Genomic DNA, 13,253 nt, shown 5'->3' with positions numbered 1-13,253 from the left:
TGGAGAGACCGCCCACCTTCCCTGCTCCTTGCGGCCGCTCCCCCGTCCCCTCACCCTTGTCCCCCTCACCCCTGTCCCCCTCGCCCCTGTCCCCCTCGCCCCTGTCCCCCTCACCCCTGTCCCCCTCGCCCCTGTCCCCCTCACCCCTGTCCCCCTCGCCCCTGTCCCCCTCACCCCTGTCCCCCTCACCCCTGTCCCCCTCACCCCTGTCCCCGTACTCCTGTCCCCCTCACCCCTGTCCCCCTCACCCCTGTCCCCCTCAGCCCTGTCCCACTCACTCCTGTCCCCTTCACCCTTGTCCCCCTCACCCCTGTCCCCGTACCCCCCTGTCCCCGGTGCGGTCCCCACGTGCCCTCCCGCCTCGGGACTACACCTCCCAAGAGCCCTTGCGCGCAGCTCCAGCCCATAACGCGCGGCCTTGCTCAGCCGGCGGGGCGCCGCGGTGCACGCCGGGAGCTGTAGGCACTCCAGGCCGCCAGCGCTGCCTCGAGCTACACATCCCAGAATGCCCCGGGAGGCGCGAGCCAATGAGCAGCGGGCGTGTTGGCGCGGAGCGCAGGCGCGCTGGGGGCGGGGGCCGCGGCCTCATGTGGAGGTCAGGGGAGCGGCGGGGCGGGAGGGCGGCGGTGGGTCCGGGGGGCTCGCGGGGTCCTGGGGGTTGCCGGGGCCGGGGGGAAGCCCAGAGCGAGCCGAGCCGCGCCCTGAGGGCGGGAGGGAGCGAGAGAGCGAGGCTTTGACTCACGGGGTGCTCGTCCTGGGGGCGAACGGCCTAGGAGGGAACGGGGAGGGGGGTCCGGGGTGCGGGAGGGGGGTCGGGGTGGGAGTGGGGGGTAAGGAGGGGATGGGGGGAGCGAGGGGTGGGCTTTGGGGGGTGCCCGGGGTGCTGCGGGGTCCGAGCCCAGGAGGGGTCGCGGGGGGAGGAGACCCCCGGGGCTGGGGGGACCCCAAGGGTTGAGGTGTCTGGGGGGGGAGAAGGAGCTGCTGGGGTTTTGGGAAGGGGTCGATCCCCAGCTCCATGGACACCCCCCCCGACCTGGCTGGGCGAGGTTTTGACGGTCCCGGGGGTGTTTGCAGGAGGGAATTCCAACGGGGGCTGGAGCTGCAGGGGTGAAATGGCTGCGAAGGTGTTTGAGAGCATCGGGAAGCTCGGCCTGGGCTTGGCTGTTGCAGGTGGAGTCGTGAATTCTGCTCTGTACAACGGTGAGTGGGACGAGCTGGGCGCTTCAGGCCACTTTATTTTATGGTTTTGTCAATGTTTTGGCTTCTTTGGGCTTTTATTGCCAAATAAAAAGAGCCCCCAGGCCTTGCTGGGCTGGTTTATACCTGGAGCATTGCACAGTCAGGAGGGCTGGGAGGTCCTTTCTCCAGGAGCTGCTCCGTGGGGAGCCCAGCCCGTTCCCAGGGGTGGTTTTTGGGATTCCCTGACGTGCTGTTTCCCTCCCCAGTGGATGCAGGACACAGGGCCGTGATCTTCGACCGGTTCCGAGGGGTGCAGGACGTGGTGGTGGGGGGAAGGGACCCACTTCCTGATCCCCTGGGTGCAGAAGCCCATCATCTTCGACTGCCGCTCCCGCCCCCGCAACATCCCCGTCATCACCGGCAGCAAAGGTGAGCCCTGGGATGAGCCCCGGGCTGGGGAACGTGGCACTGGGGCTTCCCTGGCTCTGATCCCTCCTGCTGGGAGTGGAGATGGGGCCCTAAAGCAACGGCCATAAACTGAGCCACAGGTTCCACCTCAGTGTGAGGGAGAAATTATTTCCACGGCGGTGGCAGAGCACTGGAGAGGGGAGCAGGGAGGCTCAGCTCAGGGATCTCCCTCTCTGGAGACATCCCAAACACACCCGTGCCACCTGCTCCAGCTGCCCCTGGGGTGGCACTGGGTGATCTCCAGAGGGCCCTTCCAACCCCAGCTGTTCTGGGATTCTGTGCAGACCCCACCTGTCCCAGGTTGGCACAGTCGGGACTGGTTTGATGTGAGTCTTTAACTGAAGAACAGGTCAAAGGGCTCTTCCTTTGGTCCTGTAAATCCCAGAATCCCAGAAGAGCTGGGGCTGGAGGGGCCTGTGGAGATCCCCCAGGACAGGGTGAGCTGGAGCAGGTGACACAGGAGCTCATCCAAGTGTGTTTGGGATGTCTGCAGAGAGGGAGACTGCAGAGCCTCCCCCGTCCCTGTGCTCTGCCACCTCCATGGAGAAAGTTCTTCCTCAAGTTGAGGTGTTTTAGTTTGTGCTTGTCCTGTCCCTGGGCACTGCTGGGCAGAGTCTGGCACCACCCTGGCACCCCTTGGGGACATTTGTATGTTTATCATCTGCATGGAAACGATCCCTGTGCACAGAAAGCCTGTCCTTGGGGCAGGGCAGGAATTCCCTGCACCACAAACAAACAGGCTCACAGCTTCCCGGGAGGGGGGCTGGGATCCTGGGCTGAGAGGGGCAGGAAAACCAGCTCATTTTGTGGCACAAAGCCAAGAGGGCTGGGGAGGGCAGCCCAGTCAGGGGTGGCTGCTGTCCCCAGACCTGCAGAACGTGAACATCACGCTGCGGATCCTGTTCCGGCCCGTGACGGCGCAGCTGCCGCGCATCTTCACCTCCATCGGCGAGGACTACGACGAGCGGGTCCTGCCCTCCATCACCACCGAGATCCTCAAGTCTGTCGTGGTAAGGGCGGCCCGGGAGCTGCTGGGCTCTCTCTTCCCTCTCCTGCCAACAAGGACCCGCTGGAGCGTGGAATGTGTCGTGCCTTGGAGGAGTAGAATCCCAGAACGGTTTGGGTTGGAGGAGAGCTCTGGGTGCAAAGACAGGCAGGGCACAGAGAATCTCCTGCTTCTGGGAGCTTTCACAGAATCCCAGAATCCTTGAGGTTGGAAAAAACCTCCAAGAGCATCGAGTCCACCCACCTTGTCCCCCAGGCCAGAGCTCTGAGTGCCACATCCAGTCCTCCCTTGGACACCTTTGGGCTGTGCCTCCACCCCCTCCCTGGGCAGCCCCTGCCAGTGCCTGGCCCCCTTTCCATGGAGGAATTCCCTGTTCCAGGCTCGCTTTGATGCTGGGGAGCTGATCACCCAGAGGGAGCTGGTCTCCAGGCAGGTGAGCGAGGACCTCACGGAGAGAGCGGCGACCTTCGGGCTCATCCTGGACGACGTGTCCTTGGTAGGAGTTCTCCCTGTGCCCTTTCCCCCTCTGCAGTCAGTGGGGTGTGGGGGGGTTGGATGTGTGGCCTGGGTGTGTGTCTGTGCCTCTGGAAGGGTGTTGTGCTCCCAGCTCCTGTCAGCTCCTCTGACCTTGGGCAGCCCTTGGTGTGTCCACAGCCCTCTCTGTGCAGGGCTTTTGTAGCTCCAGTGAGGAGCAGATCCTTCCCTGGGGGATGGATTGGGCTGCACCTGGCTCTGCTTTTGGCAGCTGTTCCACAGGCACCCCAAGGAAGCACCAGGGATGAGGAGGGGTGAAAATACCCACTGTGAGAGCAGCTTTTTCTGCAAAGCATTAAGTGTTCTCCTGGTTCTCCTCTTCCAGGCCTATCCAGGGAGGGAGCTCTGCCCTCCCATCTGCCTCCACAAGTTCAGTTTCTCCCTCTGTAAATGAAATGTGTTGTAGTCTGGCCTGTGCATCCCCCTGGGGCTTCCCTCAGAACACAGGGGAAGGGTTTGCAGGGAGGTGACTTTGTTTCTGCAAAATGTCATTTTTGACACTTTGTTTCTGGGCTTTTCCCCTGAGCACACTCCTGAGGGAAGCTGAGCTTTCCCCTGTCCCATCCCAGGAGCTCTCAGCTGTCCAGGCAGCCCGGGCTGAGGGTGGGGATGGCTGTGGGATGGGGAGGTCCCCTTGTCCCAGCTGCTGTTCTTTTTGGGATCCTGGCTTTCCCCCCCATTCCAGTGTCCCTGGGCCAGGCAGGGTCACAGCAGAGCTGCTGAGAGCTGTCAGTGTTGTGGACTTGGCTTGGTTTGTGCCCTCCAGACCCACCTGACCTTCGGCAAGGAGTTCACAGAGGCGGTGGAAATGAAGCAGGTGGCCCAGCAGGAAGCAGAGAGAGCCAGATTCATTGTGGAAAAGGTAACTTGGCCTTCTCAGAAACTTGGAATTGGTTCTTGGTGTCTCCAATCCCTCCTAGACAATTTTCCACCCTCAGGTGGATTAATGTTTCCTGAGGTTGAAAATCATCTTGGAATTGTCTTTTTCCCCCCACAGTAGGCAGAAAAACAGTAAAAAGTGAACTTACCTTGCCTTTCTGCCTGAGGGAGAGAACAGGAGGGCAGGGAGGTGGGACTGGGGTTTCCAACACAGGAACAGCACCGGCCTTTGGTTTGCTCTTTGGTTTGCTCGTTTCCTCGCAGGAAATCACCCCTTCACCCTCTCCCTTCGCTTGCAGGCCGAGCAGCAGAAGAAGGCAGCAGTGATCTCTGCTGAGGGGGACTCCAAGGCAGCAGAGCTCATTGCCAACTCCCTGGCCACGGCCGGGGACGGGCTGATCGAGCTGCGCAAGCTGGAGGCGGCCGAGGACATCGCGTACCAGCTCTCGCGCTCCCGCAACATCACCTACCTGCCCTCCGGACAGTCCGTGCTCCTGCAGCTGCCTCAGTGAGCCCGGCGGCCCCTGCCCCGCCGGCTCAGCCCTCTCCAGAACCAAATCATCGCGGTTTCCTCGTCGGTAAAAGCAGAGGAAACGGAAATCAGCCCCTCTCTCCAATTGGTAACCCAATAAAAGCGAACGCGCGTTGACACCAGAGCTGCGTCTCCTCCCACGGGCGGCAGAGCTGTGGCTCCACCGACCACTCGAGGTTTGAGAATTGCCCCTTTCCAGGCAGTCTGAGCACCGGGAGCAGAGTTTCCCGTCTCCTCCCCCCTGGGATGAGCAGGTGGCCCGGGTGACTCCCTGTGCCGGATCCATCAGGGCTCTCGGCTGCCTCAGTGCCTTCAGGCCGCTACGGCAGGGCCTGGACTGTGGGACAGGGCTCCAGCCAGCCAGTCCTTCTCCAGGGTCACCTGAGAGCAAAAGGACTCCTCAGCTTGGGGCAGTGGCTCTGCTGTGCCTGTGGGGAGCACAGCCCTGGCAGCTGGGGGCACAGCTCCGTGCTGGGTGAGGAGGTTCCCCTGTGCAGTGCATGGATTCCAGGCACGGAGGGGAAGGTGGCTCCTCTGCAGGGAATCCTGCTGCAGTCAGGACCTCTCTTCCCCCTGCTGCTGCCCCCTGCTCTGTTCCTCCTGCCCATGGGGTGCTCTCCCAGGCCAGCCCTGGCACAGGGAGGGGCACTCGGTGCTCTGGCTCAGGCAGTCGGGGGTGGGCAGAATTCTCTGTTACATCCACGCTCTTTTTTACTTCGGGAGGCCGAGTTGTGAGGAGATGTGATGGGGGAGATTGTGTAACCAGCCTTCAATAAATGTCACAGGCCCGAGGGGGGCAGTGTGGGTCGTTGCTTTATTCTCTGCTGTCTCAGAAGAATGAAGGTTGGGTCAGTGGGGCAAGACACGTCCTGCTCGTGCTGGATTATCGGGATGAGAGTCACCTGGCACAGGTAAACGGGGCTTGATCCTGAGGAATTAGAAGCTTGGAACATGAGTCTGAATTCCTGCACCAAGGTAATACCTTTAACAAGAGTGTCTTGTTTCTGTGAGGGCTTTTGCTGCTCTCCCTGCACAGTTCCAGCCTGTTGATCCTGCAGGGATCTGTTATCCCTCAGCAACAGCCTGGGGTGGGTGTCACTGCTGCCCTGGGGGTTCCTGTGGAACCTGCTGGGGATGGTGGGCTCCTTTCAGCCCCTTGCACTTGTTGCCCTCACTTCTGGTGACATGGAAAGCCTTTCCTGCCTTTTCTGCTGGGCAGGGAATGCTCCTGCAGTGATGAGGTGCCTGAGCTTGCAAAGTGTTTCAGGCAGCCGAGGAACTCCCAAATAACTTCCAGATCTCTTCCCCCTCCGGTGCTCTTGTTCTTTATTCTTCTGCTTTACTGCTTCAGACACTTCTGGGGAAGCTTCCACTGCTCTCCCAAGGCTCCTTTTAAAGTGTTTCCTGCTTTAGTTTCACACTCCAGGTGTTGGGCTCCGAGCAGTGGGGCTGAAATCCCTGCTCAGCTCCCGGGGCTCTGCGTTCCCTCTCCCTCCAGTTCAGAGTTCCAGGGGAGTGTGGAGTGTTTCCTGCTGTTGCCTCTCTGGAGGAGGTGTCTGAGGCTCTGTCGGTGTCCCCTGGGTCTGATTAATCACTCTTTCCTTTGCTTTTGGGTGTAATTCCTTCTGCAAACGTTCCCCAAGCTGCTCCTTGCCCCTGTCCCTGCCTCCCTGAATGCCTAAAGGTGCCACGAACTCATCCCACTCCAAAGCTGCTCCTGAACTGGGGCTGTTTGGGGTGTGTTAGGCCTGGTTTGGAGTGTGTTCAATGAACCCCTTGTTTCTATTGTTTATTGGTCCTCAGAGGCCTGGCTCCAGATGGGAATCGTGGAATATCCTGAGCTGGGAGAGACTCATGAGGATCAGAGTCCAACTCCTGGCCCTGCACAGGACACCGGGACAGAGTGTTGTCCCAAATGGTGCCCCCTGAGGGAAGGTGGAGAAACCTGTGACCAGAAAAGCCAGTGGCCCCTGGCCTGGCTGTCCCAGCTGGATTCCCACTGTCTGCATGGAAGAATTTCGTGTTTTGGGCAGTTTTACCAGTTCTCTGCTGTGTGGGGGCTCCTCAGGGACTGCAGGTTTTGCTCTGGGGAGGGCAATGTTTTCTCTGCTCAGTGTTTCTTCATTTTTGTCACCTGTTTGCACAAAACACTTTGAATTTAGTGTATTTGACAGCTTTTAATCCCTCCCCCAGGTACTCCTGGATCCTCCCCTTTCCCACCTGGTTTGTAGGTGACCCTGCCTGGATATCTCCAGAGGTTCCTTCCAGCCTGAACTTTCCTGGGATTCCGTGATTTTCCAACAGATTGTCACATTGAGCACCAGGCTCTCGGGGCTGGGGGGTGTTGTGTGGCTGAGTGATGGAGGCTGGGGCTGTGCTGCTCACGGGGGCAGGAGGAAGGGCAGGAAAGGTCCCCTTTTGCAGAGGTCCCTTTTTCCAGAGGTCCCCTTTCCCGAGGTCACCCAAGCAGAGGAGCAGCAGGGCCTTTCCCTGCTGGTTCCCACCAGGTGGCAGCAGCAAATCTGCCTGGGGAGGGTCACGGGGACCAAAAGTGTCCCTCGGGCTCCCCTGGGGACAGCAGAGCTGGAGGTCACCCGGGCAGGGCAGAGGACAGGGACAAGGACATGGACAAGGGCAAACACAGGCTGCAGGTGAGGGAGGAAGAGCCCAGGCTGGCACAAGAGCTGCCTGGCAGTGTCACTGGGGGTTCAGTCCCTGTGCCAGCCTGGCCAGTAACCCTCTGGTGCCCTTTCCACTCTCCAGCTCCAGGTTTTAGCCCCTCCAGCCCAAGGCAGCACATGGGAAGGTGCCTGTCCCTCCCTACCCCTGCTCCAGGGTGGCTCAGCTGTGCAGCCCCCAGAGCATTCACTCCTCCTTTCCCACCATCCCTGTGTTTATGGTACTGCTCCAGGGGGCACAGGAACAGCGGGAATGGGTGGGAATGGCCTCAGAGGTGTGAATTGGTTTAGCTTGGTGTTAAGTCAGCCCTGAATTTTTGGGTCCAGGACATTACTGTGATAAATCTATGCTGGAGGGCCCAGTGTTGGTAAAAGCCTGGCAGTTTTTAACCTAAAGCCCTGGAGCCTTGTGGCTTCAGAGTGATTGATGGCAGCACTGACTGGTTTTTTACTTCCTGGGAGACTTTTCCTTCCTTCTTCTTTTCACACCAGTGGCAGAGAGAGCTCTGCAGCATCTGGGCCAGAGCAGCCCAACAGGCTTTTGGTCAGGATAAACAAAGAGGAAACTGCCTCATTTCCTCTGTGTTCCCCCTCTCCTGAGCCTGCTCTTTCCCTGTCTAACAGATAACCAGCCTACCTGCCTCGGGAAGGGACGTGGAAAGCCCCCCCAGGGATGGAGCAGTCAGGATGTGCAGCTGGGCTCTGGAACAGGCACCTGGCACTCCTGCAGCCCCTGGGCAGAGCCCTCCCAGGTAAGGGAGGTCCCCAGGCTGGGGTAGCTCGTGCCCTGCAGCAAACTGGCAGCAAACTGGCAGCGGGTCTGAAGTGGGCAGAGCAGGAGGTGGGGAGGAGTTCCCTCATTGCTTCCGTGGTGCTGCTCATATCCGAGGGGATCCAGCAGAAAATGCCTGTCCTGAAAAACAGAGGGGGTGTGGGGAGGAAGCACCTGGAGAAGCGAGGAGGAAATAATGTCCCCAGCCAGGCTGGAGCTCAGCTCAGCTGGAGAAGGGCAGCAATCCTCAGGGCCAAATTTGGTTTCACTGTTCCTCGCCTGGCACTGGGGCTGGGCCGTTCCTCGTGTGCCTGTTTTCCATCAGGCTGAGCTGACTCCAGTCCTGCCTGAGCCACTGGGAGGCTCAGAGGCAGCTGGAAGCCCAGGTGTGCAGGGAAGGGCTCCAGTCAAACCAGTTTGTTCCTCCCCAGCAAAGGTACAGGGACCCTTCTTGCACTGCTTTGCCAGGGTGATGGTGAGGGGAGCAGAGGTGTCTTTAACCCAGGAACAGAAATGTCCAACAGCCTCCTCTGGGGACATCTCCAGGGAATAATGACTCCAGCACAAACTCGAGAACTTCCTTTATGTGACACCTGAGAGATTACAGCACACCACCAAAGCTGATTAAACAAACAACCAAGAGTAAAATCCCCTGGTTCTCTGAGCCTCCCTCCCTCCCATCCCGCTCCTGGCCAACTGCTGGATCCCACAGTCTGTATCTTCCTTTTTAAAAAACCAAAAAGCACAAAACCAAGGCCACCCAAAGAGAAGTTTTGTGTTTTTTGGTGGCATGGTTTTTGTGCAGAGGCTGATGGTTCTCACAGCACAGTCATGCTACCCCAGGACCCCAAAGGCAGCTAATGACCCCCACAGGGAGCTGCTCCAGAGGTCTGATCTGGGGCACAAGGAGATGCTGGTGGGTGTGAGCTCTGCTATGTTACTTGGGGGCAATTAATCTTTAATTGTGGCTTTACACTGAACTAAGAAAGGAGGAGAATGGGAATGGGAATTTCCTCTGCCTGAACTTCTGCTTTGCTCTGAGCCGGCCTCAGAGCCCAGCGCCTCAGCTCTGGGGGCTGGTGGTTCCCTCACACAGCACAGGGCTTCCTGTGACCAAAGCCAGCAGGAAAACCCCTTTGTTTTCCTTTTGCTTCCTTTCCCATTGCTTCAGAGGATCCTGAACCCTGCAGGACAGAGCAGGATATCTAAAAGATAAAGTGTTAGGGTCCAGCCCCAGCAGGGAGGTGTCAGGGAGGTGTCAGCACCCCGGCTGTGCCTCGCTTCCTCTGCCACCCTTGGATTGTTTTCCCAGCAGGGCAGGGCCTGCTCTCTCCAGGGCCCCTGAGCAGCACCCCGAGCTCCCTTGGGGAAGAAGAAATTGTCCCAGCTGCGTTTCCACAAGTGCCAAGCCTGGCTCAGGCTGTCCCTAAAGCACAAGTGTCACGAGGTGGAGGCCTCAGCACAGCCCCAGGCACGGGGGGAAGGGTGAGTGCTGCTCCCCAGGGCCCTGCCCAGGGCAGCCCTGGCACACCACAGTCACCTCCCAGCACAGAGCAGGCAGGTGGGACAGCAGGAGGGCAGCCCTGTCTCCCTGTGGCTGTGGGAAGACAGAGGGCTGGGAGGGCTGAGGAGCTTCCCAGGAATCCTCCCAGCAGGAGTCCGGATGAAGCACATCCATCAGTGCCTGGGCAAAGAGCTCTGTAACCCGGGCCCCATCCCAGCAGCACAGCTCCCGGGGGGCTGCAGGGCTGGGCAGGGTCTGTCCCACCAGAGGACTCCAGCCCTGAGAGCCGTGTAAGTGTAACACAACCAGGGCAGATGGCCCAGGAACACCCAGCTGGGAAAGCCCGAGGAGCCTGCCCACAGCACAAAGGCAGGAGTTCACCTCTGGTTGGTTTTCTCCTCCCCACCATCCTGCAGCTGGTGCAGAGGTGACCCCCGGGACAGAGCTCGCTGCATCTCAACAATACTCTTGTTACATTTGCTCCCTCAGCAGGTCCAGAACATCCAGTGCTCTCCAACCCCCACAGGTGGGTGACACCGTGTTCTGCTGCGTCTGCTGCCCTGGCCCAGCACATTCTCCCACTTTTGTTGTGCTTTTCACCCTCAAAGCTCCTCAGCTGCTCAGCCAAAAACCCCTGGTTCTGAGGGAGGGACCCTGTCACCCACTGCTGCTGCTCCTGCAAACAGCTGGGAGGAACTGCAGCTCTGCATCCCCTGTCCTCGGGGCACAGGAGGGCATCTCCCACCCTGGTTGTGCCTGGAGAGAAGGGAAATGCCAGGGAGAGGGGCACGGCAGCACAGCACGTGGCTGAGCAGGGCAGGAGCTGCAGAGCTGCCTCGAGAAGCTCCAGAGCAGCTCCAGAGCAGCGTGGAGAGAAAGGAAATGGGGGCTGATAAGGATCTGTGGCTGGAGGCAGGTGTGTGCTCAGAGCCCTGCTCAGAGCTCCTGTGCCAGCTTTGTGTTTGCTTCCCTCTACCTGCCCGACATGTCTCCTCACGTCAGACCCAGATCAAAGGGAGGGCTGGAAGGAGCTGGAACAGGCTTCCCTGGGAACAGGGCTGAGCAGCACAGCTGGATCCTCCCTGGGAACAGCACGAGGAGCTGTCACCCCCATCAGCACCCCAGCCAGGGGGGACAGGGTGCCCTGCTGGGGGCCCTGCTGGGGCCCGGGGCAGCCAAACCAGTCCCCTCTCCCTCCAGCTGTCCCTCCCCTGGGCCACCACGGACACTGCTGGGACACAGGCAGGGATGGGAGGACCAGTTTGGTTTCCTCATGCCAGGAGTGCAAGGATATTTGTCTGTGGCTGCCTTTGTGGCTGTTGAACAGTTTATTCCTCATCTGTGCTCCTCTGGACACGAGCACCTGCTGCTTCCCAGGTCCCTCTGCTGGAACCCCACGTTTGGAAGAGGGGTCTGTCACTGCTGACTTGTACATTCACCTTCCAAGAAAAAGGTCCCCCTCACTCTTCTTCCTTTTCTTTCCAAGGCAGGAAATTGTACTGCACAGCATCCTTCACATCCACAGCAGCACCACATCTCCTGAAATTCCCTGCCTGTTTTTCCTGAAGAAGCTGCACTGCTCGAAGGTGTTGGGTAAGGATGGAGCAGTGTCCATGCACTCCAAGCCCAAGCTCTTCCCAGGTCCCAGCAGAGACTGGGACAGCCTGGGGCCTGCTCTGAGCCAGGTCAGGCAGTAACAGCTCCCATGGGAGCTCAAATCTGAGCTTTATGCTCAATAATCCAGAGTAAATAAAGCACTCTGGTGTGTAATGTTGAACTGCAGGGGAGTGAGGGCACAGAGATTTTTTGGCAGAACCTCAAATCAAGTGCCCTACACTGGTGGGGAGGGAGGGCATTTGCAGCAGGCAAGGAAGCAAACCACATGTAGAGAAGAGATTGTGGACTAAAGGGTTTAGAAAAGGAGACTGGAGCAGGAACACAAACCTGAGCGGCCAGAGGGATCCCTAAGTCCCTGGGAAACAGCAACACAGCCAAAGGGGCAGGTGCCCTTCCCCCTCTCCCCATTCGTGCTGCTCTCACTAATTCCTTTTACCGCTGCCAAACCCAAACCACAGCAGCGCTGTCCCCTCCTACACAGCGGTTTGGGGGCTGGGGACGGGGCTCTGCAGCCTCCCGGGACAGGTGGCACGGCTGGGAAAGGAGAGGTGGCATGGCTGGGAGAGGAGAGGTGGCACGGCTGGGAAAGGAGAGGTGGCACGGCTGGGAAAGGAGAGGTGGCACGGCTGGGAAGGGAGAGGTGGCACGGCTGGGAAGGGAGAGGTGGCACGGCTGGGAAAGGAGAGGTGGCACGGCTGGGAAGGGAGAGGTGGCAAGGCTGGGAGAGGAGAGGTGGCACGGCTGGGAGAGGAGAGGTAGCACGGCTGGGAAGGGAGAGGTGGCACGGCTGGCAAGGGAGAGGTGGCACGGCTGGGAAGAGCTGTGCCAGCCCGGGGAGCAGCGGCCCCGAATCCCCCACAGCCCGAGCCCCACAGCGGTCACGGGCCGGCTGCAGGGAGTGTTCCCTCTTGTCACATCTCCCTCATCCATCAGGGTGCAATCACGAAACCACAGGCTGGAGTTAGTTATTGGTGTTTTGGAGGCGAGAGGGAGGTTTGAAGGAGCGGGAGCTGGGGTTTGGCACGAGAACAGCTGGGACAGACTCCCGTGGCTGCCGTGGGTCAGGCGGGGCTCGGCAGGAGGCTTTGGGGTCTGACCCGGCTCCCGAGGGGCAGCGCTGGGACCCCACAGGGCCCCCCGAGCCAAGGGCCGTCCCTGAGGGCACCGGCCCGGCCCCTCCCGGAGCCCGGCGAGGCGTGGGCCGGGGTTACCGCAGCGCGGCCGCAGCCTGCCCGCCTCACCTGACTCAGGTAATTAGGCGGGCTCGCTAATTACCTGCGCGGAGTAACGGGCAGGCGGCCGCGCTGAGGGGAGTCGGCGCCCCCCCCGCCACCTCAGACACCCCCTTACACCTCACTCTCCCCTCACCTCACACCCCCCGGCTCACCTGAGCGCCATAATTAGGGTGCGCTCGCTAATTACTCGCGCGGGGTAAGGGCCCCCTCTCGCCCCCCTCACGCCCCTGCGCACGCGCACTGCGCACCCCCCCTCACCTGCGCCCCGCAGGTGAAGCCGGGCGGGAAAAGGGGCGGGAGCGCCGTAACGGCCCCGGCGGCGCATGCGCACAGCGCCGCCCCCCCGGCTCCCGTGCGTGTGACCCCCCCTCGCCGTGCGCGCTCCCGCTGCCCTCAGCCCGCGGCCGGCCCGCGCGCGTGTCCCCCGCGTCCCCGCCCGGGGACACTCACCCTCGCGCCACGCCGCCACGGGCGCCCGCCCGCTGCCCTCAGCCCTCGGAGGGGGGTGTCACGAGTGTCTGTCTGTCTGTCTCGTCCTTTCCCCCGCGTCCCCCCCCCCGGCTCGCTCCGTCTCTCCCCGCCCCGCGCGCGCTCCCGCACACGCGCACTCGCAGATTTCCCCCTTCACCGGCCCCCTCGGCCCCGCCGGCCCCGCGCGCGCGCGTGTCCCCGCACGGGCGCGCGCCCGCCTCCCCCCCCCCGTGGCAACCGCCTCCCCGCGCGCGCTCCCGCCGCGCTTCCCCCCTCGCCCCCCCCGGAAAAACACCGGTACGAGCGAGCGAGCGCGTCCCCGCCACCGGGAGCGAGCGCGCGCGCGCGCCCCCGCGAGACCGGCGGCGGCGGCGGCCA

The 13,253-nt window shown here is 61.1% G+C and overlaps 1 protein-coding gene and 1 long non-coding RNA gene across 4 annotated transcripts; one reads left to right on the top strand and one right to left on the bottom strand.

Moving 5' to 3' along the window:
* Positions 1-510: 510 nt before the first annotated feature.
* On the top strand, positions 511-5,390 carry PHB1 (prohibitin 1). Its single transcript, XM_064636569.1, is given in 8 exon segments — positions 511-595; positions 1,075-1,200; positions 1,446-1,507; positions 1,509-1,608; positions 2,515-2,657; positions 3,033-3,149; positions 3,954-4,049; positions 4,366-5,390. Coding segments are annotated over 7 exon segments (819 nt in total). The 5' UTR covers positions 511-595; positions 1,075-1,112; the 3' UTR covers positions 4,579-5,390.
* On the bottom strand, positions 4,018-13,088 carry LOC135402981 (uncharacterized). 3 transcript variants are annotated; one of them, XR_010425270.1, is made up of 2 exons: positions 12,855-13,088; positions 4,018-8,189 (listed from the first exon to the last, which is right to left on the bottom strand). It is a non-coding gene; the product is annotated as an uncharacterized LOC135402981 (long non-coding RNA). The 3 variants fall into 3 exon arrangements; XR_010425271.1 differs by lacking the exon at positions 12,855-13,088 and adding an exon at positions 12,663-12,837; XR_010425272.1 differs by lacking the exon at positions 12,855-13,088 and adding an exon at positions 12,557-12,651.
* Positions 13,089-13,253: the final 165 nt, after the last annotated feature.

The sequence above is a fragment of the Pseudopipra pipra genome, chromosome 26 (genome assembly GCF_036250125.1).
Source record: "Pseudopipra pipra isolate bDixPip1 chromosome 26, bDixPip1.hap1, whole genome shotgun sequence".
NCBI lineage: Eukaryota > Metazoa > Chordata > Aves > Passeriformes > Pipridae > Pseudopipra > Pseudopipra pipra.
This window is presented reverse-complemented; position numbering and strand designations above follow the sequence as displayed.